The following is a 26,597-nucleotide window of genomic DNA, read 5'->3' as shown; positions in this document are numbered from 1 at the left end:
GACATATGAATGATCCCATTGCCCTCTCGCGTGGAACCCTCGTCGTTCTCGTCTTCGATTTGAACACTTTTACTTCTTGAGTTGATCATCTCGTCGTCATCGTCCTTCATTAAAATGTGAAGTGGCGCAACCTTGTAGTGATACTCAGGGCTCCATTTATCTTTACACTTGAAACACAGCCCCTTTTGCATTCGATCTTGTAACTCATTTTGTCAGTTGTCGCCCTTCATTCTTAACTCTACTGCTTCCAACCCCTTCGATGACATTAGATTGAGTGAAACCAGTGTTGACACCTGTATTAGTGGTCGTACACGTGTCACCAGCTGGCGCAAAGTTGGACGCTTGTGATTCGCTAGCCTGGCCTTCCTGATTTAAGTTGGTCACGTGTTTAGCACTTGCAGAAGAAAAAAAGCTTCGGTTAGGCTGCATGGAATGACCAGACCCAACCCATCTTCCGTTGGATCCAACCCCAAACCCATAATTGACCCAAGCCCGATTCCTCTTCTCAAGGAGAGTCGTCTTCTTCGTTGGTTTCTCCGCCAGCGTAGCTGGTTTCAGCTTCGTTCGATAGCTTTCTATAATGTCCACACCATGGCCTCGAGGAAGCTCCAGTTTATGAGTTGGCCAATCAACATGGTGAACATCTTCATTGAAACTCTCTGAATTTCGTCGATTCTGATCTCCTTCTATAAGAACGACTATGACGATGGTGTTCATTTCGGCTTCGTCTCCCCAACCCTCCTTGCTTCTGCTGATGGATCTGCAAAAATTTTGTTAACTTTTGATCAATTTTATCTGCTGCAGTTTCTTCATTCCGATGAAAGCGTTCTTTGGCAGATTCGAATCCAGCATCCATGTTGCAGGTTAATATTGTTCAAAGCACCCCTAGGATCGGAGTGCTCTGATACCAATTGTTAGGATCTGGCAAATTGTCAAAGTAAAACGCAACAAAACACAAACAATAGCCCAGAGAATTGGATTCTCTATTATATTGCAGCAAAGGAAAATACAACTACAGAGACAATTTGACAGTAATGAAAGAAGAAAAGGAAAAAAAATACAAGAAAAGTTAAATGGTTTCAAGAGCAATTAGAGAGTGTTGTGATTCTCTCCCAATCTGGTTTCCCAACCCAAGTGTGTTTAATTCCCAATCCCCATTTCACACTTTCTATCCTCCCTTTTTATACTCAGCCTAACCTTCTTGAATATTCTAAAGTTAGTTATGCTACCTTATTGGTAGCACATAATCCCCTACAACCCACCTTAGATACACCTACATATATATTCTTATCAAAAAGAATCAAACAAACCTCTACCTCCCCCTGCATAAGAAAATGAGGATAGAATCCCTCAAAACCCCTACAACAACTATGGAGGCAGTGTGCTCTCCTAACCACATACATTGCTAGTAACCAGAAGAAAACAAGATAAGTATGATAAATAGTGTTTAAGAAGGGATGTATTACCTGAGCAAATGAAGAAAACAACTTGACAGTGATTAGCAATGGTGACAGCAAGAGAAATCATAAGAAAGGAAACCAGAAATCAAAGCAAGAGAATAACTTTGTAGTAAGAAAGGAAGCAAAAAGGTAAAGTAAAAAAGATGAAAATATATGCAAAGAAATTTGAAAGAGGCAAGGGTAAATGTGTGAAATCCCAATAAAAAGAAGGGTTAAAATGGTCATTTCCCAAGCAACTTTAATGAAGGGGAAAACCTTCACTGCACAATCATTATGAGCATTTCCCAATATGTATCTCAAACAATCAAAGCGTACCACATGGCCATCCATTGCCGTAAAGGTAGCACACCTTAAACATTCGAACGGACGTTCCAAAATGTCCAAGTCTTAAACCTATTTGAAAATTGAAACCCAATCTCCGCATGATACTCACCAAAGGGATTAAGATGCATCTTTAATATACAGGCCAACCCAAAATTTAAATCCTATTGCACCTTTGATCAAGGATTGAGATCTCATCTTGGCATTATGTCTTCACGCAATACAAAGTTGGGCACTTCTATTTAGACTTGTCATTGGGTCCTATGCTTTATTCATTAATACAAGATAAAGCAGTAACTCCAACCATATTCATGCATTAAATGCACCCTATCTCCTAAAATGATGATTCCAATATCAAACACGACATCCTCAGTCGCAACATGACCCTAGTTACCAAGACTTATCATTCACGTTACTGCAACACCATATAAGGGGTTGAACACCTAATACCCTGACTAGTCATTCCAAAAGCCTATCTTTTTCCTTCTTTCTCACGAAGATCACTCCATTAAACACTGATACATATCTCTTATAAAGGTATTGATTCTCCATATCACGATTCTTAAGTTGATACGTAAATCAATAGTCAATCCCCTCGTTCATTGCACATTTGAGCCTCATCAATCCACTTAAGAACACCATTGATGAAGATAAGGATTCTGCCACAAAAATTAACTAAGAGACAAAGCATTACAAACAAAAAACTTCATATATCGGATTTGGATCCTCTCATGTGAAAAAGTGATCATGTGGTCATGTTATTTGATCACAACCACTTATTTAAAAATTATATATTTTCGTCTTTCTTATCTCATTATTAATGAGTGAAAGTGAATGGTTGTGATCAAATAACATGATCACATGATAATTTTTTCACATGAGAGTATTCAAATCCTCATATATCATATCTCTCTGTATATAAGCTAGATTGAGAAAAATGTTATCCTCTAATGTATTATTTCGACGAAGACATATTCTCTCTTGGATATTTGAGCTACGATACTTTTTTCTTTATTTTATTTTTTTTGGTAAATAAAAGGGCAAAAGCCCCAAACAAACAAAAAACTAAGCAACAACTACAACACGATCTCTACCCACAGAAGAGAGATTCGCTAAATACAACCAAGAAACACCAGAAGGAGGGGCCTCACAAGACACGAAAGAAACACCCTCTTCAGCATCCAGAATATAGTTAGCCATCCAATCTGCACAAGAATTGGCCTCTCTAAAAATATGGTTCAACTTTATACTCCAATCTTTAAGTAACCATGTCCGTATTCGAGAAATCAAATGACCCTCACGGACTGCTGCACCATCTTTGGTGAGCACAGAGATAACACTCTTTGAATCACTCTCAACTTCAATATTACGAAAACCTTCACTCCACGCAATCTCTAAACCTCGAAGGATTCCCCACAATTCAGCCTTGAAAGCTGAACAGACACCAAGTTTACAAGCAAAACCATGTAACCACCGTCCAGACGAGTCACGAATGACAGCCCATAAGCAGCAGGACCTGGATTCCCTCTAGCTGCCCCATCAATATTAAGCTTTACATACCCCTCTACTGGAAATTGCCACGAAATTTTCATAACAACAGTCCTCTTACCTAACTGATGGTTGTTAGACGACTGAAAAGCATGATCAACCTCTGTCACAAGATTACGAATGATCCTTTCCCTTGAAGACACATCTAAAATACTGGCCCCATGACTGACATCATTCCGCCAGCTCCAAATCTTGCAAACCGAAAGGAAAAAACAGAGACCCAAAATTCTGGCAAGCTCAAACTCGCGCTGCCTTTCAAATTGATCTCGAGCCAATACTCCAAATCTGCATCAAAGAAAATAGTCCAGAAAGATTGGGGAATCAACAAACTCCGAAGATTTTTCACCTCAACACAATCCCGAAGAGCATGGATAATAGTCTCACAATCAGATTTACATACAGGACATAAATTCGACCCTCCTCCCCACTGAGCAGTTTTTTCCATGACAAGCAATCTCTTATGAAGAGTTTTCCACATTAGTATTTTAGCCTTCTGAGGACCAGCCCAATGCCATAACCGATTAAACAGAGAATCATCACCCACATCTGCATCACTGCCAACAGTCAACCAACTGTAAACATCCTTGACAGCAACTGATGAATTGCTCCTAATAGACCACCGCTTTCTATCTGGCCCGTCATCAAGACAAGGAGGCAACGTTGCTTGCAGCAAACCAATAGCAGTCGGACTAATCCATTGCTGAAGTTTAGGCAAGTCCCAATCCCCTGAATGTAAAATAAAATCAGCAACTTTATCATTAACATTGATATTACATGTACCTGTAAGAAGCATATCTTGCAAACAAAGACCATTAGCTAACCACTGATCACACCAGAACCGGATACTTTTGCCATCTCCAAGTTCCCACACCAGTAGCTCATCTAATTTCTTCCAAATCCGGCACATATTTTTCCAGAGATTGGAGTCTCCATTCCTTTCCACAAAAAACAAATCCTTTCTATTATTAGACATATACTTAGCTTTGAGAACTCTAATCCAAAGCTGATCCTGATCAGAGAACATTTTTCAATTACGTTTAGCTAAAAAAGCATCATTCATTACATCTAACCTCTTAAGACCCAACCCACCAAACCTCTTTGGGGAAGTAACTATGTGCCAGTTAATTAAATGATGCCTTCTGATACCATCCTTATCCCCCCAAATAAAATCTCTTTGAATTCTCTCAACATCTTTGCAAACCGAGGCAGGTAATTTACAACTCTGTATTTGAAAATAAGGAACCCCTGCCATAACAGATTGGGCCAGTGTAATTCGGCCAACTTGAGATAAACAATTCATATTCCAGTTGCTTAACTTACCTTTTACCTTCTCCACAATATTAGCATAGAGATCCTTACTAACTCTCCCATGCTGCATCATTGAACCAAGATACCTACCAACATTCTTAACTCTAGTGAACCTGCTTTTCTGGATAATTCTGCCAATTAATTCTTCTCCTGTGTTTTTTGAGAAGAAAATAGAAGTTTTCTCCACACTAAGCTTTTGACCTAAAACTTCCTCAAATAAATTTAAGACACTTCATAAGAATATTAATCTGATCCTCCGAAGCCTCCATAAAAATCATGAGATCATCCGCAAAAGCTAAATGAGAAATTTCTGGCCCTCCTCTTCCAACACGCATCCCTTCCCAAAGACCACCCTCCACAGCAGTAGATATGATGTGAGCCAACTTCTCCATTGCAAGCACAAACAAATAAGGAGATAATGGATCACCTTGCCGAATTCCTCTAGATGGTTTAAAATCCTCAGTTTTGCCCCCATTCCAAAGGATATTAATCTTAGATGAACTAACACAATTCATGATTAGATTGATAAACTGCTCTGGAAAGGAAATTTCCTCTAAAATACGCTTCAAAAAATTCCAACTGATTCTATCATAAGCTTTCATAAGGTCAATCTTCATTGCCATAAAAGCCTTTTTACCTTTCATTTTATGCATTGAGTGAATCAATTCTTGCACAATGATGATATTGTCTTGAATCTGACGATTGGGAACAAAACTGACTTGCCAAGGTGAAACAATCTTCTCCATAATTGGCTGCAAACGTTGCACAATAAGCTTTGACAACAATTTATAGGTCACTGTACACAAAGAGATAGGCCGATACTGAGAAATCAATTCAGGACTGTGAGATTTAGGAATGAGAACCAAAAGTGTAGAATTAACATCAGCTATCAACTCTGGCTCCCTCCAAAATTTCTTTATTTTATTGCAACAACATTATTGAAATCAAGATCTTTAATTTATAGAGGGTGTTACAATAATATTCGTGGTGTATGTTATGATATTTCCCAATTTGAAATAATGCGGTAAGGTTACCACACATTAATTAAATAAAATTGCATATGCATTTAACTAGAGTATGTGATGTTTACCTTGAAGTTGAACCCGCCACAATTATGTCAGTGGCTTTAATCACCAACGTTAAATATTTAGCATAATTAAAGTTAATTCTATATTAAATTAGTTATTTCATGGTGCGGACACAGCATGCCTTATAATTTGTTAATCTAATCATCAAACTCAATTATGGAATAAGATAAAACGAAAAATCATGTATTTTATTGTTATCATTGGTGTTGTTAAGTATAGGTGTCAAAATAGATTAGCTCGCCCTATTAGGCCCTAGTCTGTGTAAGTTAAGACCAAAAAGCCCACAGGGCCAAATGACCTTTAATAATAAAGGTTCGCATGGGCCAAAAACTCTATGGGCTAGGGCCAGTCCGCGGGTCATTCAAAAATTCAATATCTATTTTTTTTTTTGTTAAAAAATAAACTTAATACAATTTGGGCAGAATTGTATATAATTTGTTACAGTTATTTCAATTTGTCAGAATTGTCTAGTACTGCTACAAAAGCTCAAAGCCATGATAGTTTACAGAAACCAAGTACCCTTCCGCAAGAAGCCATGATCAGTTTACAAAAACTCAGTACCCTTCTGTAGGTGCTACATTTTTTTATTCCTTGTCAATTTGAACAACTGAATCCATCACATATACAATCACTTTGGGCTGCTACATTCACACCACAATGAATCATGGAGATAAACAGATTTACACAAGAATCTTGTATTACCACCGGTATAAATTAACCAAGAGCCTAAGCAAACAAACGGGGAGAAGCAAAAAGGTGTTGGCAAGAATTTCTGAATACAGGAATTGAGTTGAATATGAGTGGAACATGCAAAAATAGGGTGTCGGTGCATATTCTTGTTCAAGGATAGGTTGTGTTCGAGTAACTGTTGCAGAAGGTGCTTTTGTATCCCCAACAGATGCCACATGAAGAGGTTCTCCCCCCTTGCAGCCCTTTCCATCTGTTGTAGTTTCTTGTTTTGCTTGCACTTGAGCACCCACAAAACTAGTAACCAAAACAACACCAACAACACAAGTCCTCCCAGGACAGACCCAAGAATAACCCAGACCTTCTTGTTACCATTGTTCTCCCCTTGAGCACTTGGTACAGGGGCAGGAGCTGGAGGAGGAGCAATGTACTAAACCACTAAAGAGAAATGGCCCTGCTGGGAGGTAGAGCAAGTGTTGGCTCCTGTTACATTGCTTGGCAGCACCACGACTCCAATTTTAGCACCACAAATCCAATTCTGCTAAACCAGATTTCACATATTCAGCATATTGACATTGAAAAAAAAAAAAAAGAACCACCGAGCATCCACATGTTAAGGTGAAAATATTTAAAAAGCAAAATATTTAAAATTTAAGTGAAAAATGGATTATAATTCTACAATTAAGGAACCTTCACAGCACCTATTACTAAAATGGCTTTTTGTAGGCGATGACCACAAGGGCAAGGTTCATAAGAATACAAACAAAGAGATCGAGACAAAACACACTTTTTATAGAAGGGAGAGGAAATATTGTGCTTTGGTTCAGCCATTATAGACCCACTCACGTGGATTTCTTTTTTCTTGAAAGATCTGTAGTAATTAGTGTGCCCTTAACCCCTTATAGACCCACTCACGTGGATTTCTTTTTTCTTTTTTTTTTGGCTTTTGCAACAAATCTTGATTTATTACATTACCTACATAAGTCAATTTTTTATTTTTATTTTAATGCACAATTTGTATGAAGGAAGCAAACAGGTGAAATGTGATGCATACCTCTGACTATTGACAAAAATGGTGAAGAATTAGGGATCTAAGATCCACCTTTTGTCCTAAACTTTTTCTTGGTTTGGGTAATATTAGTGTCAAGCTCCTTTCTCCCTTTAAAAGGTCTTTATTTTCAAGCATCTTCCAGTACAGATGACATAGTTTCATTCTGTGCTACTGAAAATTTGCCAGCCCTATTAAGAAATCTTTGTTGCTCTTCACTTTTAAGTTGTTTATAATTTGAATAAGCATAGAAATATTAAAGCTATTTGAGTATTTGTCGCTAATCAACTCTCCTAAAAAGTTTTAAGTTATTGGGGTGGTCTGAGAAAGGTTAGAGAAGGTCTAATACTGTGTCACAAATCAACTCTCCTATAAGAGTTTAAGGTGTTACCATTAACAACAACCATTGGTACAAATGGCAAGGAATTTGTTCTCCTTAATCAATGTCTATTAATTTGTTCTCCTTAATCAATCCCTGATATGAATAGGGCAATCCTCGAATTGAATTGGATAAAAAAAAAATTAGATATTGCATAAATAATTTTATTATATCTCTAAGTTCAATATTACTCTAAGCCAGAGAAATGAAACAAAGTTGCACTAGACAACATGTAGATTTGGCCTCTGCCCTCGTCCAATAGAGGGTGGCACGGATCCCTTTCATCAGTCTCTCAAAAGTTAAACAACAGTAAAGTAAAGATCATCTTTATCTTCTCTAAACATGTACATGCTTCAATGCAACAGCTAAACCAGTAATAGTGTGATTATGAGGGCCACCTTGCAGTCCCTAAATTTTTTGCTTAAAAAATCTTACTTCTTCAGTTCTGATCCCAACAGCAGCAGTCTAGCTTGCCAATCAGAGACAATCAAAGTAAGAGATTTAAATATTAGTTTATGACTCACTGATTCTTTATCAAAGCACAAAGAACACCCAGTAAAGAAAAACATGGTGAAGAGACATCTAACCTTGAATTAGTAATGGTCAAGGTGCTGCTGCAACTCAGTAAAAGCTTCTCGAGCCCATCTCTGCTAGGGTCGAAGTCGAGGTTCTGAGAAGCGATGGTGTTCAGCTCGTCGCTGACACAAATTGTTGAAAAAGGTTTGTTGAATTTGGGTGAAATGGGTATATTAGATAGCTGAGTGGGTGCAAGAGCGAGAGGCTTTGTGATTGGAATCTGAGTATCACGGAAGGGTGATGGTGAATCTACTAGAACACAACAAAACTAGGGTTTGACAGAAAGGAAAACAATGATTTTCCCGAGAAAATTATGTAGTGTGACGGAAAATAAGTTGAATGCTTTTGATCCACGAGCCAGCCCTAACCTAACCCAATAAATTGAAAGGCCTTATAGGGTTAGGGCTAAGATGGCCCTACCACACAACATCAACATCAACATCAACATCAACATCAACAACACCTTTATCCCAAATTAATTGGGGTCGGTGGTAGTGGCCCTACCACACAAAGGGCTGAAAAATTAATGGGGCTTTGACAAGGCTGAATGGGCTAGCCCTAGGGCTGTTGCCCTTTTTGACAGGTCTATTGTTGAGGGTGTTACATGTAACAGATGAGAACAAGACTTTTGAAGTATTTATTAACATAGAAGGCTTCATTCCAACCAACAACCTATCTTGAAAGTCAATTTTATTGTTTCCTAATCACTTTAGGTGCGCCTATCGGGATACTTATTCAGAAGTTATTAACTCTCGTGGAAGTGCCAAGTGTTACAGACATATAGAGGATACACATTGGAAATAAGTTGAAATGTAATTTTCAAAATTCAAACCGAATATCCTTCCTAGACAAAGGAACAGAATTGAAAACAATAAAAAAATAAAAATAAAATCGAAGTAACAAAGTTTCTCACAATATATATGCTTTAAACCAAATGGATGCCAAAAGTCAAATCTCATATCAGATCAAGTGACATGATAGAGAGACCTCCTTCAAAATGGGAGAATTCCATTCCAAACAAAATTCGTAATGTCATTAAACGAAACAAAAACAAAAAAAGGGGTAATTTCAGGCATAAAATCATTGCCGATTACCCATAGAAGAGCTTTTGTCAACATATCGGTATTACAGAAATATTAAGTGAAAGAAATTAAAAGCTAACCACAAATTCTCCAGCCCTATATTTTGATATTGAAATAATCAGGATCTAAGCGGTGTAACCGTACAAAACCATCTTCACCTCCACTTGAAAAACTACAAAGCAAAAAGAATATACAAGACCATTAAAGAAATAAAAGAAACAGTTCGACAGTTATTGAGGACTGTGTATCACTAAAGTAATCTGACAAGACAAAAATATTAGATATTTCGGGACATAGAATTGACATAGACTACTAACCAATCCATAATATAACATTTCATAAATCACATGGAATGCTACATTTGCAAATATTATTTGAAATCATAATTCCATCACAATGAATGTGTCAATTTACTACATTGATCGTCCTCTAGTAAGATAATGTCGGATTATCTTCAACGTATTGCCTCTTCAAACTCCTTTCCATGATAATTATATAATACAGACTACTAATGCCCAGCTAAATTTATTTGAGCAGGCACATTGCTTAGCGTAAATTTGAAAATTCCTTCTGACTTGAAGAGCACATGATGAAATTATTCAGCAACAGACAAGTAAACATTAATAATTTAATCTGTTTATGATAAATGACTCAACTAGAACCAGGTTATGTTCAATTCTTATGCATTCTTCCTGTATCCTAATGATATTGTTGTAACACTATACTAACTGTAGGGGTCTTTTTTAGATGTTATATTTCATGCAAACGTTGATCTACACAACCAAATGTTGAAATTTATATGTTATAAATATATTTACAATTTTACAAATTTTGGGTTTTGAATGATCAATGTACTAACCCAAAGTAGTGAAACAAAGCTTGGTTGTTTATAATTACATTTCAACATATATCAACATCATCAACACCTTTAACCCAAGTTAATTGGAGTCGGTGGTAGATGAACCCAATGATAAATAAGAGGAGATAAAATAAAATAAAATGAAATAAAAATAAAATAAAATGAAATAAAAATAAAAATAAATATTGGGGAAGGGGGAAATAAGATAAAAGACACGAAGGGGAAAAGAAAGAGAGGGGGGATTGAAGAGGAAAAGGACTAAAAAGGGACCATCTGAAACATAGGAACAACAACGGGTTACTTGAAAAGGATGAATGTATTGTATATTGTGTATAATGCTGTACAAGAGTCCTCTATTTAAAGAGGTTAAATGACCTAATGGGCTAAGCCCAAATAACCTTCTAGAATAATAAACTAATAATAATAAAACTAATATTATTTCTAACACTCCCCCTCAAGCTGGTGCGTATATATCATAAGCACCCAGCTTGTTACATATATGATCTATTCGAGGACCTCTAAGAGCCTTGGCGAAAACATTTGCAAGTTGATCACTGGAATTGACAAATGCTGTCTCGATCTCGCCTGATTGAATCTTCTCTCTAACAAAGTGACAGTCAATTTCTATATGTTTAGTCCTCTCATGAAAGATTGGGTTAGAGGATATGTGCAATGCGGCTTAATTGTCACAAATGAGTTTCATGGGCCGTTGTTCACAGAGATGTAATTCCTTAAGCAATTGCTTTAGCCAGATGAGCTCACAGGTCGCATTTCCCATGGCCCGATATTCTGCCTCTGCACTTGATCTGGCAACCACAGTTTGCTTCTTACTCTTCCAAGAGATCAAATTTCCTCCGAGGAGAACACAATACCCGGAGGTGGATCGTCTGTCTGAAGGAGAACCTGCCCAGTCAGCATCTGAATAGCTAGACACTTCTGCATTCCCCTTATTAGTGTATAATAAACCTCTTCCTGGTGCCTTTTTGATATATCGAAGAATCCTGATAACTGCATCCCAATGAGAGTCACAAGGAGAGTCAAGGAATTGACTTGCCACACTAACTGAAAAAGAGATGTCTGGTCTTGTCACAGTAAGATAGTTCAACTTTCCAACTAGTCGGCGGTAACGACCAGGGTCTGCCAATGGCTCCCCCTATCCAGGCAATAACTTAATATTAGGATCCATAGGTGTATCAATGGGTTTACATCCCAACATACCAGTCTCATCTAAGATATCCAGTGCATACTTCCTCTGACAAATGGAAATGCCATTCCTAGACTGTGCTACTTCGATTCCTAAGAAATATCTGTTAGAAATAATATTATTTTATTATTATTAGAATAGTCTAGAATAGTCTAGATTGTGGGCTTGGCCCATTAGGTCTTTTTAGTCTCTATAAATAGAGAGCCTCCTTGTACAGACTTACACACTTGAATATACAATATATTTCAGATTCAATTTGGTATCAGAGCTCTCGATCTGAGGGCTCTGCTTCCGCATATATATATTTTTTTCTTTTCGTTGTACTGCCGTGCATCATACCAGCAAACCTTTTTACCGCCGTGCATCATACCGGCAACCTTTTCCAACCCTCCGAACATTGTTAGACCCTTTTTCGATCTCAGATCGTCATCCTCCTTCATTATTTGACCAGAAAACACTGTTCACATCGCAAGAAACACTGTTCCGTCACTGTTCATCACTGTTCCGGCCACCTTTCCGGCGAGAAACCACACGATCAGGATCCCCTCACGCCGGCGACCATTTCTGTCCAAGACCCGTCCCAAACGGCCGCCGCACGCGCCTCCACGCGCCACCACAGCTGTCTGCGCGTGGGCCTCACGCGCCACCTCTCTCCGGCGCGTGTGCACTGTTCCGGCCACCTTTTCCGACCAAACCAAGGCAGACAAGCTCGCCTCTGCCTCCTCCTTCCAGATCCAGTGACCGATCGTTGTGGGTCTCTTCCGTTCGAGGGTTTCTAGTGCAAAAGTCGCTACTTTGTTCCTTTTTCGCGTAATTTTTACAGTTTTTTGGTTGTCTGATCGTTGTTCCTGATGGAAGGAACCAGTAAACATTTTCTTCCGGCATCATTTCAAGTGCTATTCCATCTATCACAACTCTGAAATTGACCGGATCTGCCACTTACAAGACCTGGTCTACCTCCGTTAAGATCTGGTTTACCGGTCAAGGCCATGACAAACATCTCACCACTAAGAAGACTGATATTTCCCAAGATCAGATGACTGAATGGGAGAAAGTTGATGCTCAGCTCCTCAGTATTCTTTGGCAATCCATTGATTCATCTCTTCTCAATATTTTCATTCCTTTTGAGACCTGCTATGATGTGTGGACGGAAGCCAAAAACCTCCATACCAATGATATTCAACAACTTTATTCCATTGTCTCCCAGATGATGGATTTGCGCAAATCACCCGAAGCTCGTATGGAAGTTTATGTTGGTAAGATTCGTTCTTTGATGCAGGAATTTTTGGCTATGTTACCTCATGCTGCGGATACTACAGTGTACAGGACGCAAGTGGAGCGTCTCTTTACGATTGTGACTCTCTCTGGTCTCCCTGACGGATTAGAAAGTGTTCGTGAGAACATTCTAACCAGTACTGCGATTCCCAGCATATCCCAGACCTTTCAGCGCCTTCTGAATCTTCAAGATAAGGTGGCTCCCGCACACGTCACAGCTACTGACTCTACTGCTCTCTTGTCTGATTCTGCTGCTTTAGTCTCTCGTGGTAATTGGAACAATGGTGGTCGCGGTCGCGGTCGTGGCCGCGGACAAGGCGGTCGCGGGCCCATGACTTCATATGGCCCAGCGGGCGCGGACAGACGATGTCGTATGGACAGGGTGGCCGAGGACAAAGGCCTCGATGTAATTATTGCCAATATCTGGGCCACATTGAAGAACGTTGTTATAGAAAGTACCCTCACTTGAAGCCACCACATATGAACTTTGCTCAAACAAATTTTGTGCCGCCTTCTACCGGATCAGTGACTATTTCCGCTGCAGACTATGAGGCCCTTCTCCAGAAGAGTTCTTCTCAGCCACCTGCTCCAGATACTGGTAATCATGTTGCTTGTTTTTCTCAATCGTCTCTTGGACCCTGGATAATAGACTCAGGTGCTACTGATCATCTTTGTGGTAATAAGGATCTTTTTACTTCCCTTACCTTTTCTAATAATCTTCCCTCTGTTACTCTTGCTGATGGCACCAAGGCTCCTGCTCGTGGCATTGGGCAAGCCAAACCAACTCCCTTCTTGACTTTAACCTCTGTTTATTACATCCCTGGCATTCCTTTTAATTTAATTTCTGTTAGTCAATTGACCCATTCTCTTTCTTGCTCTATCACCTTTTCTAAACAGTCTTTTTCTATGCAGGATCCGAGTACGGGGAAGACGATTGGAGCGGGCGGTGAGTCACGAGGTCTCTACTATCTGCATGCACCCTCTGCTCCAGTTGCATGCTCTCTCACAGAGTCTCCTGAGCTTCTCCATAGCCGTCTGGGTCATCCAAGTCTCTCGAAGCTTCAGCATATGGTTCCTTTTTTGTCAGGTCTTAAGTCTTTGAATTGTCAGTCTTGTCAGCAGGGAAAGCATACTCGTTCTTCCTTTGCTAGTAGAGTCAATAAAAGAGCTGCTGCTCCCTTTTCTATTGTTCATTCTGATATTTGGGGTCCGAGTCGAACTATGTCAGTTTTTGGGTTTTCAGTATTTTGTAACCTTCATTGATGATTTCTCCCGTTGCACTTGGGTTTATTTAATGAAAAATCGTTCTGAGTTATTTTCAATTTATCAAAAGTTTTGTGCAGAAATAAAAACTCAATTTGGTGCTTCTATTCAAATCTTACGCAGTGATAATGCAAAAGAGTATGTGTCTCTTGAATTTTCTAAATTTTTGGATACACATGGGACGATACACCAGACTACTTGTCCCCACACTCCACAACAAAATGGAGTCGCTGAACGTAAAAATAGACATCTAGTTGAAACTGCACGTACTCTTCTCATTCATATGAACGTCCCACTTCGTTTTTGGGCATGCTATTATCACCTCATGTTTCCTTATCAACCGCATGCCCTCTTCTGTGCTAAATAATGATGTTCCCCACAGTATTTTGTTTTCCGGAGCACCTTCTTATCCTCTGCCTTTACATATTTTTGGCTGTACTTGTTTTGTTCATGATCTTACTCCAGGTGAAGACAAGTTGACATCCAAGGCCTTCAAATGTATTTTCCTTGGGTATACCCGTTTTCAAAAAGGGTATCGTTGCTATTCACCTGATCTCAAGCGTTATATCGTTTCTGCTGATGTCACTTTCCTTGATCAGCAGCCTTTTCACTCTACTCCGTCTCCAGTGTCACAAGTTGATCAGGTCCTTCCTGTTCCTTTTCTTGACTTGTCTTTACCAGCTGCAGGTGCCCCTATTCCAGAGGAGCAACCAATTACCTCCATACCTGCAGATCGTCCTCTCCTCACATACCAGCGTCGTCAGCCTGCACCTCCTCCGACTTTGCCTCTTGATGACTCATCGCCTTTTCCCGTCGGCTCTTCTCCTCCGGATCCTCCATCAGAGACTCCTCCCATTGCCCTTCGGAAAGGTATTCGATCCACTCGAAATCCTCATCCCCTTTATTCTTTCTTGAGTTATGACAGACTTTCTTCACAACATTTTACTTTGTTTCTAGTCTCTCTTCTGTTTCCATCCCTAAAACCACAGGTGAAGCACTATCTCATCCAGGGTGGCGCCAGGCGATGCTTGATGAAATGCAGGCACTTCACTCTAATGGCACTTGGGATCTTGTTCGTGCTCCTCCCGGGAAGTCTGTTGTTGGTTGTCGATGGGTGTTCACAGTTAAAGTTGTTCCTGATGGCACTGTTGATCGCCTTAAAGCTCGCTTAGTGGCCAAGGGATACACACAGATCTTTGGTCTTGATTATGGGGATACCTTTTCTCCTGTTGCTAAGATGGCTTCTGTTCGCCTGTTTCTTGCCCTTGCCGCCATTCATCACTGGCCTCTTCTCCAACTTGATATTAAGAATACTTTTCTACATGGTGACTTGCAGGAAGAAGTTTATATGGAGCAACCACCAGGTTTTGTTGCTCAGGGGGAGAATTCTGGAATGATATGTAAACTTCGGAAATCTTTATATGGCCTGAAGCAATCTCCTCGGGCCTGGTTTAGCCGCTTTAGTTCAGTTGTTGAATCCTTTGGCTTAATCAGAAGCAAAGCCGATCATTCTGTCTTTTACCGGCATAGCTCTTCTGGCCAGTGCGTTTATCTCCTGGTCTATGTTGATGACATTATCATTACAGGCAGTGATCAGATCGGGATTGATCAGTTGAAAGAGCATTTATTCAATCAATTTCAAACCAAAGATCTTGGCAGACTTCGATATTTCTTGGGGATCGAAGTTGCACAGTCTAGGCGGGGCATTTCCATCTGTCAGAGGAAATATGCACTGGATATCCTAGATGAGACTGGAATGTTAGGCTGTAAACCCATTGATACACCTATGGACCCCAATGTTAAGTTATTACCAGGACAGGGGGAGCCACTGCCAGATCCTAGTCGCTACCGCCGATTAGTTGGAAAATTGAATTATCTTACTGTGACAAGGCCAGATATCTCCTTCGCAGTGAGTGTTGCAAGTCAATTTCTTGATTCTCCCTGTGACTCCCATTGGGATGCAGTTATTAGAATTCTCCGATATATTAAAAAGGCGCCAGGAAGAGGTTTATTATATACAAATAAAGGGAGTTCAGAGATCTCTAGTTATTCAGATGCTGACTGGGCAGGTTCTCCTTCAGATAGACGATCCACCTCAGGGTATTGTGTTCTTTTCGGAGGAAATTTGATCTCTTGGAAGAGTAAGAAGCAAACTGTGGTCGCCAGATCCAGTGCGGAGGCAGAATAACGGGCAATGGCAAATGCAACCTGTGAGCTCATCTGGCTGAGACAATTGCTGAAGGAACTCCATCTCTGTGAATAAAGGCCTATGAAGCTCATTTGTGACAACCAAGCCGCTTTGCATATATCCTCTAACCAAGTCTTTCATGAGAGGACCAAGCATATAGAAATTGACTGTTATTTTGTTAGAGAAAAGATCCAGTCAAGGGAGATCGAGACAGCATTTGTCAATTCCAATGATCAACTTGCGGATGTATTCACTAAAGCTCTTAGAGGTCCCCGAATAGATCATATTTGTAACAAGCTGGGAGCTTTTGATATATACGCACCAGCTTGAGGGGGAGTGTTAGAAATAATATTATTTTATTATTATTAGAATAGTCTAGATTGTGGGCTTGGCCCATTAGGTCATCCCATTAGGTTTTTTTAGTCTCTATAAATAGAGAGCCTCCTTGTACAGACTTACACACTTGAATATGCAATATATTTCAGATTCAATTATATCGAAGTCTGCCAAGATCTTTGGTCTGAAACTGATTGAATAAGTACTTCTTTAACTGATCAATCCCAGCTTGATCGCTGCCAGTAATAATGATGTCATCAACATAGACCAGGAGATAGATGCACTGGCCAGAAGAGCTATGCCGATAGAAGACAGAATGATCCGCTTGACTTCGGGTTAAACCGAAGGATTGAACAGCGGAATTGAAGCGACTAAACCAGTCCCGAGGAGACTGCTTCAGGCCATATAAAGATTTACGAAGCTTGCATACCATGCCAGAACTCTCCCCCTGAGCAACAAAGCCTTGTGGTTGCTCCATATATACTTCCTCTTGCAAGTCACCATGTGAGAATGCATTTTTGATATCAAGTTGTAGAAGAGGCCATTGATGAATGGCAGCAAGTGCAAGATATAGGCGAACAGATGCCATCTTGGCAACAGGAGAAAAAGTATCCCCATAGTCAAGACCAAATATCTGAGTGTATCCCTTGGCCACCAAACGAGCTTTGATGCGATCAATAGTGCCATCAGGACCAAATTTGACAGTGAATACCCATCGACAACTGACTTTCCAGGAGTAGCATGAACAAGATCTCATGTGCCATTGGAGTGAAGTGCTTGCATTTCATCAATCATTGCTTGACGCCAACCCGGATGAAAGAGTGCTTCACATGTGGTTTTAGGAATAGAAATAGACGAAATACTAGAAACAAAAGTAAAATGTGGTGAAGAAAGTCTATCATAACTCAAGAAACTATAAAGTGGATAAGGGTTACGAGTGGATACCTTTGCGAAGGGCAATGAGAGTAGTCTCTGATGGAGGATCCGGAGGGGAAGAGTCGACAGCAGCAGGCGGGAGTCAGTAAGGGTCAAATCTGCTGCAGGCGCAGGCTGACGACGCTGATAGGTGAGAAAAGGACGGTCCTCAGGGATGGAGGCAAAGGGTTGCTCTCCCGGGATAGAGTCTCCTGCAACTGGTAAAGACAAATCAAGACAAGGAACAAGAAGAACTTGATCAACTTGTGTTATCTGAGATGGGATAGAATGAAAAGGTTGTTGATCAAGGAAAGTGACATCAGCCGAGACAATATAACGCTTGAGATTAGGAGAGTAGCAACGATACCCTTTTTGAAAACGAGTATATCCAAGGAAAATACACTTGAAGGCTTTGAATGTTAATTTATCTTTTCCTGGAGTAAGATTATGAACAAAGCAGGTACATCCAAATACATGTGGAGGTAGAGGATAGGAAGGTGCTCCTGAAAATAAAACACTATGAGGAACTTCGTTATTGAGTACGGAAGAGGGCATGCGATTGATGAGAAAGCAAGAGGTGAGTATCGCATCTACCCAAAAACGAAGTGGAACATTCATATGAATTAGTAGGGTACGAGCAGTTTCAACCAGATGTCGATTCTTACGTTCGGCCACTCCATTTTGTTGTGAAGTGTGTGGACAAGTGGTCTGGTGTAACGTCCCACGTTTGAATAGAAGCACCAAATTGAGTATTTATCTCAGCACAAATTTTTTGATAAATTGAAAATAATTCAGAACGTTTTTTCATTAAATAAACCCAAGTGCAACGAGAGAAATCATCAATAAAGGTGACAAAATACTGAAAACCCAAAACAGACGTTGTTCGACTCGGACCCCAAATATCAGAATGAACAATAGAAAAAGGAGCATCAGCTCTTTTATTGACCCTATTAGCAAAGGAGGAGCGAGTGTGTTTTCCTTGCTGACAAGAATGACAGTTTAAAGACTTAAGATTGGATAAAAAGGGAACCATATGCTGAAGCTTGGAGAGGTTTGGATGACCCAGACGGCTGTGAATTAGCTCAGGAGACTCTGTGAGAGAACAGACTACTGGAGAAGGTGGTACAATCAGATAGTAGAGACCTCGTGACTCAACGCCTGCTCCAATCGTCTTCCCCGTACTCGAATCCTACATAGAAAAAGATTGTTTAGAGAAGGTAATAGTACATGAAAGAGAATGAATCAACTGGCTAACAGAGATTAAATTAAAAGGAATGCCAGGTATATAATAAACAGAACTCAAAGTTAAAAGGGGAGTTGGGTTGGCTTCCCCAATTCCACGAGTAGGAGCCTTAGTGCCATCAGCAAGAGTGACAGGGGGTAGGTTATTAGAATAAGAAAGTGAAGTGAAGAGATCTTTATTACCACAAAGATGATGAGTAGCACCTGAGTCTATTATCCAGGGTCCAAGAGATGATTGATAAAAACAAACAACATAATTACCAGTGTCTTGAGCAGGATGCTGAGAAGAAACCTTCTTGAGAAGTGCCTCATAGTCGGCACTTGAAAGAGTTACTAATCCAGTAGAAGGTGGCGTAGCATCAGTTTGAGCAAAGTTGGCAGTCAGTGGCTTCAAATGAGGGTACTTCCTATAGCAACGTTCTTCAAAATGCCCAAGATTCTGGCAATAATTGCAACGAGGCCTCTGTCTGCGGCCACGTCTGAGAGCGCGTCCACTGTTCCAAATGGAATCACGGGCCCGAGAAAAGAATGGAGATGGGGTAGTACCGGAGATGATGCCAGTCGTGTTTTTGGACGCATTATTTGAGCCCTCCATCACAAAATAAAAGGGATGACCAGAAAATAGCAAAGAACTACAAGAAAGCAAGAAATCGCGCAAAAACATTGCAAAAAAGGGTCCAAACAGCGGGTTTTTCACTGATATCTTTCAAACGGATGGGACCCACAACGAACGGAGACCAGATCTGGAAAGAGGGTGAGGAGGCGAGCAAGATGGTGGTGGCACGGCCTGGAACGGTGGCCGGACGATGGCTCACGCGCTGGAACAGTGGTTTGGCCGCTGGAGATTTCCACCGGTGCGTGGCGGCGCGTGGATGCTCTGATCAACACGCGGCTTGGACAAACAGGGTCGCCTCCCTGAGCCGCTCCTGATCGCGTGGTGGTTGGTCGGAAAAGTCGCCGGAAAAGCAGTCTGACGGCGGTGAACAGTGGCGGACAGTTGTTTTATGGCGGTTTCCGGCGATGAACGGAGGCTGATGATGTTTTTCCTGATGATACGAGGTTGAGGACAAAAAGAATTTGTGACTAAATAAGGGTTAGGTGTGAAAGGATGGTTGCCGGTATGATGCACGACACGATATGCAGAAGCAGGATTCCCAGAACACAAGCTCTGATACCAACTTGAAAAGGATGAATGTATTGTATATTGTGTATAATGTTGTACAAGAGTCCTCTATTTAAAGAGGTTAAATGACCTAATGGGCTAAGCCCAAATAACCTTCTAGAATAATAAACTAATAATAATAAAACTAATATTATTTCTAACAGGGTTTAACCTTCCACCCTGCTTATAACTTTTCTCCATTCTGTCCTAAGACACACCGTCCGCGCATCTATATCCCACTCCATTAAGTCTTATTTAACTACCTTTCCCCAGGCAAGTTTTGATTTACCTCTACCTCTTTTTGTGTCGAGCTCTTGATAACAAACTTTTGTTCTTACAGGAACATCCAGGGGCCGTCTCATTACGTGCCCAAATCACCTCAATCTATGTTCTCTCATCAATGTTATTAAAATCAAGATCTTACCTAAGATCGGAAGGGTATAATAAGATCGTAAATCGTTGAATCGAGACGAATCGTAAGATCCTATTTTTTTATTTTAGTTATAAAAGATATATTTATAAATACAAAATAATATTTAAACCACCACAACTTCAATCATTAAAGTTTAAAATTAGATTGAATTTTCTCCTTAGTAATAAAATAAAAGGGTCATAATAAAATAATAATAACATAATATATAAAATAATGCAATGCCAAAACACAAAAGCAAGAAATAGGAATAAATATATGGATTTCATATTTAATCATATAGTGAATTGGGAAATAGTAACAGACTAACAGGGTATGTGTAATTATATATAAAATAAAAGGGTCATAAAATGATAACAATAAAACAATATAAAAAAAAAATCAAACATTTAGAAATAGACCGATGGGTTTCATTTCATTGTACAAGGAACGTGATTCGAGGATAACAAAAAATCAAAACGGAACATCACCCAGGTAACAGAGCACAACGGGTATGCTCCTTGGCTCACACCACTGGGTTTCGCACCACAGTACCAAAAGCATAGACTCGCAGTCACGGTCACTGGAGAGAAGAAAACAATCGCAAATTTGAGTGGTCTCTTCAAGTCTTTGACAGTGTAAATGAAGATTTTCATTTTACACCATTACACCAGAAGCAGCGAGTAGCAGTCATTTTCACTAGAGAGAAGAAAGCAATCGCAAAATCTGAGTGCTTTCTTCAAGTTTTCGAGTATTTTTCAATTTTGGGTCATGGGTATTTTTAATTTTCCACATCATAAGGCAAATAGGTTTGAAATTTTTTAAATCGTTCCAACGGTGATATCGCACGATCCTACTGTCTTTACGTTCTTGCTCGTCGATCATGTACGATCTTGATTCAGACCCATTTTATATGCGATTCAAATTCGCCAGGGTGAGAAAATCGTAGGATCGTAGGATCTTAAGTTTTAACTCGCAATTTTAACAACACTATCTCTCATCTTTTCAGTTACCGGTACTACTTCTACCTTTCCTCGAATATCTTCAATTCTTATCTTATCCATCCTCGTATAACCACACATCCACCTTAACATCCTCATTTCTGCTACTCTCATTTTATGCTCGTGTTGCATATATGCTAGCCAACATTCAGCTCCATATAACATTGCAGACCTTACTACTGTTCTATAGAATTTTCCTTTTAGCTTAAAGGGAATTTTGTGGTCACACGTAAACCCAGATGCACTCCGCCATTTCATCCATCCTGCTATGATTCTATGATTTACATCCTCATCAATATCACCACTTTTTTGCAAAATTGATCCCAAGTTTCTAAAAGCATCTGATAGGATGCTCCTAAAGGTATAAGCTAGGAAGAGTTACAGGGGATTATTGGAGAGGGAAAATGTTGTTAGTAAGAATATTCTAGAAGGTTGATTCTGTTAGAGGAGAGAAGGAAGTAATGCTGAGATGGCAAAGCTAGTAGAGGAAATAAAAGGTGTAGAGTGGCGTGAGCATAAGTAGGCTGGAAATAGGAACTTGGATTGGGAGAGCTCAGTGCCTCTAGAATTGCACTGAACCAGCCTCAGGGCATATTATCGTTGTTGTTCTTTTTATTTCTGCAATTGTCTTTCTGTCATAAATACCTTTGTTATTGTACTTCTTCCATTGATTAATATACAGAAAACCCAGTGTACTGGACCACTTGTGTGTGTTTTGTGCCATTTGTTTTGCTATTAGATCTAGTTCCTATCAGCATCTTTCTTGGGTACCTCTTGACCAAGTAGATGCACGAGGTCTTGATCTCCATCTCTTACTAGAGAAAACTCACACCTCATATACTCAGTCTTGCTCCGGCTTAACGTGAAACCTTTAGACTCCAAAGTGCTTCTCCACAATTCAAGTTTCCTATTAACACCGTCTTTGGTCTCATCAATAAGCACAATATCATCTGCAAAAAGCATACACCACGGCACTTCCTCTTGAATGTCTTTTGTTAGTTCATCCATCACTAAGGCAAAAAGATAAGGACTCAGAGCTGAACCTTGGTGTACACCTACTGTAATAGGAAAATAAATTGATGTTCCATTACAAGTTTTCACCTATGTAGTAGCCCCATCATACATATCCTTAATTGCATTTACATACTTTGACGGTGCTTTTTTCTTCTCAAGAACCCACCATAAAACTTTTCTCTAGACCCTATCGTATGCTTTCTCAAGATCTATGAACACCATATGTAATCTTTCTTTTTTTCTCGATATCTTTCCATCAATTGACGCATCAAGAAAATAGCTTCTGTGGTACATCTTCCTGGCATAAATCCAAATTGATTTACAGAAACCTTGGTCTCTCTCCTCAAACGATTTTCAATAACTCTCCGACAACTTCATAGTATGGCTCATAAGCTTAATGCCTCTATAGTTAGAATAATTCTGGATATCTCCTTTGTTTTTGTAAATAGGCACAAGCACACTCTTCCTCCAAGCACCAGACATCTTATTTGTTTGAAGAATCTTATTGAAAAGATTGGCCAGCCAATTTATTGCCACCTCCCCGAAGCCCCTTCACACTTCAATAGGTACGCCATTGGGTCCCAAAGCTTTATTAGTCTTCATCCTCTTTAAAGCCTCCTTGACTTCATGTATATTGATTCTGCGCACAAATCTTCTATTCAGATCATCATAAGCATCCTCCAAGCCCACCTCGTTTTTATCGCCATCCCCATTAAAAAATTTGTTAAAGTAATTCATCCATCTTTCATTTACATCTTCATCTCTTACCAAAAGTTTTTAGTTTTCATCCTTGATGCATCTAATTTGGGTGAGGTCTTTACTTTTCTTATCCCTCATTTTTGCAAGTATGTATAGTAAACAACATATGGCAAATTGTTGAGATTTTAAACAATTATGTGAAAGAAACGGTGCGGATGCATTACACATGGTGGTTTCTAAAAGTATGTCATGAGGCAACATGAAAGAAGAGAGGTGAAGAACAAAGAAAATACCTTTTTCCATCCGGGTTAAAGGTTGATGCATTAATTGGTCCAAAATGCCGTTTCACACCCCCAATTTCCTCTTGAAGAATCTAACAAATGAAAATATCAAATAAAATAAAGAAGTTGAACAAGTACATATTCAACATCATTAGAGGTAGAGGAAAAAGAAACAAGCAAATTTAATTATCGAAGAATTTGGCTTCAAATTTGCCCTCACAATGATCAGTAGTTACAGCTTATGCATCCTGACCACCTCCTATTACCATCTACAAAAAACACATTGCATGGAATTCAGAAAACCATACAAGGACCGAAATAATAATATATGGTCCAAATAAATGGAAGTAGGAAACTAAAGTGGATAAAAGATTTTCATCTGGTGCTACCAAGTATGAAATATTTGAAAGTGCATTTATTTCATGAATTAGTGAACAACTGCGATATGCAAAAATGGTGTTAGTGATTTATGGGAAATAAATTTGTATGAAGAAAGATAGGGGCTAGGCATATTCTTAACCAGCTTCCTAAAATTATAGGAAACCTTTTTGAAGGATGAAGATGTCAATCAAATAAAGTAGAAACATCAAATAAAGCAGAGGCAAAATCACTTGCATGATTAACAAAACACTATTAGTATGAATATTATAACTTGAGGTTAACTAGTTTACAATGAACAAATACATACATGATCAAGAAGAGGTGACATAGGGACTGGATTGTCTGGGCGTTCTGTCACATATGCCTTGATAAGGGTAAATGTTCAAGTGCAGACCTAAATTAAAAGATTTCTCAGTTCAATGGTAAAAAACCCAGAAAACTAATAGTGCACCTTTACTGATAATTCATAAAAACCAAACTATCAGCAATGATGAATTCTTAAAAAACAGAAAATAAAAATTGTTATGAAATTAAAAGAGACAATAACTCTCAAAAAGTGATTGAAGTACCCTTGAAAACATCCCTATGAAGTTCAGTTTTTTTGTGCAATGGACATACTACTTTGAGAATCATCTGACAAACTTCTCCTAAATTCACATTTTCCTGATATTTAAAGCTTTTCGATTTTAATCCAACTGGATCCTGGTACTTTCTTTACATCCCTTGTCTCCATTAGTTCTCTCAGAATCACCACGCCATCCCAATTGCTCAATTCAGCAAACATGTTAGACAATAATAAATAGGTTGATGGGTCTTCTTTGTCTTGTCGTATGCCATGTTCTGCTGCACGTTTCCCAGTTTCCACATCCCCATGAGCCTGACAAGCACTGAGCAATGTTTGCCAAATTAGCGTACTTGGCTGAAATGGCATTCTTAGGATTAACTCCTCAGCTTCTTTAATAAGTCCAGCTCGGCCTAGGATATTCACCATACAGGCATAGTGATCTTCCCCAGGGATAATTCCATAGTGTTTGGTCATAGAGGAAAGGTACTTCCAACCCTCATCAACAAACCCACCTTGACTACATGCATAGAGAACACAAATGAAGGTGATGTAATTTGGTTCTACACTCGTCTCCCTCATTTCATCAAAAATTTGAAGAGCTTCTCTGGATTGGCCATTCTGTGCACATGCCATTATCATGGTTGTCCAGGAGATGACAGAACGGGAATCCATAGATCGAAAAAGACCCCATGCACTATCCATGCAACCACATTTTGCATACATATCAAGAAGAGCATTATCAACACAGACATCAACGTCACTTCCAAGTTTGATCCTCAAGCCATGAACTTGTTTCCCTTCCTGTATTGATGCCAAACTCGCACAAGCATTTAGGGCGGTTGCCAAGGTAAATTTATTTGGCTTTGCACCCGCTTTCTTCATTTGTGCAATGACTGCAAGCGCTTTTCTTGGTTCCCCACACTGTAAACATCCGGCTGCCATCTGGGACCAAGAGCAGACATCTTTGTTAGGCATCTCATCAAAAGCTCTGAAAGCCTCCACCAACTTATGATTTTTTATGTACATATCAGCTAGAGAGTTCCCTACACAAATGTCATCCCCATAACCACTCTTGACAAGGTGTGCATGAACTTGCATTCCCATTTCAAGATAAGATAGAGCAGCCATCCCAGTGAGGGCGCTGGCAAATGTGAAGTTATCAGGTTTTATACCCTTGTGATTCATGCAACACCAAAATCCAGGAATCTTCTCACAAGAAAACTGCAAGTAACCACCCATCATGGTATTCCATGACACAATATCCTTGCCAGGACTTGTCTCAAAAACATGCAAGGCTTCCGCCAATTTACCATGCCTCACTAAGACAGTCAGAAACGCATTCAGTAAGAAGATATTAGACTCAAATCCTGACCGCACAATTAATGAATAAATCTGGTAAGCCTGAGTAACATACTCAACTAATGAGCACGCCTGGAGAGCACTAACAAATGTGAACTCATTTGGTTTTATGAGTCCCTCATGATGCATACGGCTGAACAAAGAAAGAGCTTTCGAAGCACAGGCATTTTGGATACAACCGGCCATGACAGCAGACCAGGACACCACATTCCTCTCGGACATTTCTTCAAACAATTTGAGACCACAAGGAAGGTCTCCAATTTTAACATACATAATAAGCAAATGGTTTTGAAGAAAAAGAGTTAAAGGAATAGACCCTTTGATGAATTTAGCGTGAACTGCTCTTCCGCTGAGCAAGTTTGAGTCTTGCACTTTTACTCGCAACAGATTCGAATAGTTCTCCTCCTCTGTGGCCATGGTATGCGCCTTTTTTGATACGAAACATGCCCGGAACAGGAGGGCTGATTTTCTCGCTTCCAAAAAAACTGGGGAGCGAAACAGACACGACTTCAGCTCCGGTCTTGTTGTGTCTGAAAAGCACTGCTTTTGATTTGCATTCTGGAATGAAATCCTCGGAAACTTTCTGAAACCCCAATTTATGGGCAACTTCATCCTTTACCTTGCGAAATCTACATCCAACCAAGAAAATCAAAAACAATAATAATAATAAATATAGAATATTTTCACTACCAAAATTTTTAACTATCAACTTATTACATATCTAATTACCATTGCATCAAAGAGAAAGAATGCTAAATAAATTTGAAGAGAGAGAAAATATTAATCTAATGATAATTAGATAAGTAGTAAGTTGGTAGTGAAAAATTTTGGTAGTGAAAATATCACTCATCTAATAAATAATAGATAAGAATTTTAATAAATTAAAATTAGAATTAGAATTATAAAAGTAAAGATACCTGATGAAAGGCTTTTTGACCCTTATAACT

At 39.4% G+C, this 26,597-nt stretch overlaps 1 protein-coding gene across 6 annotated transcripts; it reads right to left on the bottom strand.

The window, feature by feature from the left end:
- Nucleotides 1-6,304: 6,304 nt before the first annotated feature.
- On the bottom strand, nt 6,305-26,258 carry LOC133299121 (pentatricopeptide repeat-containing protein At2g13600-like). Of its 6 annotated transcripts, none has more exons than XM_061498551.1 (6): nt 24,296-26,258; nt 24,034-24,120; nt 23,566-23,614; nt 23,358-23,437; nt 8,427-9,669; nt 6,305-6,950 (listed from the first exon to the last, which is right to left on the bottom strand). In XM_061498551.1, exon 1 carries the CDS (start codon nt 26,065-26,067, stop codon nt 24,397-24,399), a length of 1,671 nt encoding a protein of 556 aa, XP_061354535.1. In that variant the 5' UTR covers nt 26,068-26,258; the 3' UTR covers nt 6,305-6,950; nt 8,427-9,669; nt 23,358-23,437; nt 23,566-23,614; nt 24,034-24,120; nt 24,296-24,396. The 6 variants fall into 6 exon arrangements, with proteins under 6 accessions (XP_061354535.1, XP_061354538.1, XP_061354536.1 ...); XM_061498554.1 differs by having other exon boundaries at nt 6,305-6,953; nt 9,578-9,669; XM_061498552.1 differs by having other exon boundaries at nt 9,578-9,669.
- Between the last annotated feature and the right edge of the window lie 339 nt (nt 26,259-26,597).

This window comes from Gastrolobium bilobum, unplaced genomic scaffold, assembly GCF_033153095.1.
Source record: "Gastrolobium bilobum isolate Gb01-03AN ecotype WA unplaced genomic scaffold, APGP_CSIRO_Gbil_v1 utg500, whole genome shotgun sequence".
NCBI classification, from domain to species: Eukaryota; Viridiplantae; Streptophyta; class Magnoliopsida; order Fabales; family Fabaceae; genus Gastrolobium; species Gastrolobium bilobum.
This window is presented reverse-complemented; position numbering and strand designations above follow the sequence as displayed.

Bases quoted from the DNA above. Each gene is read 5' to 3' on its own strand.
- LOC133299121 (XM_061498551.1), bottom strand. From the start codon at position 26,067: ATGGCCACAGAGGAGGAGAACTATTCGAATCTGTTGCGAGTAAAAGTG.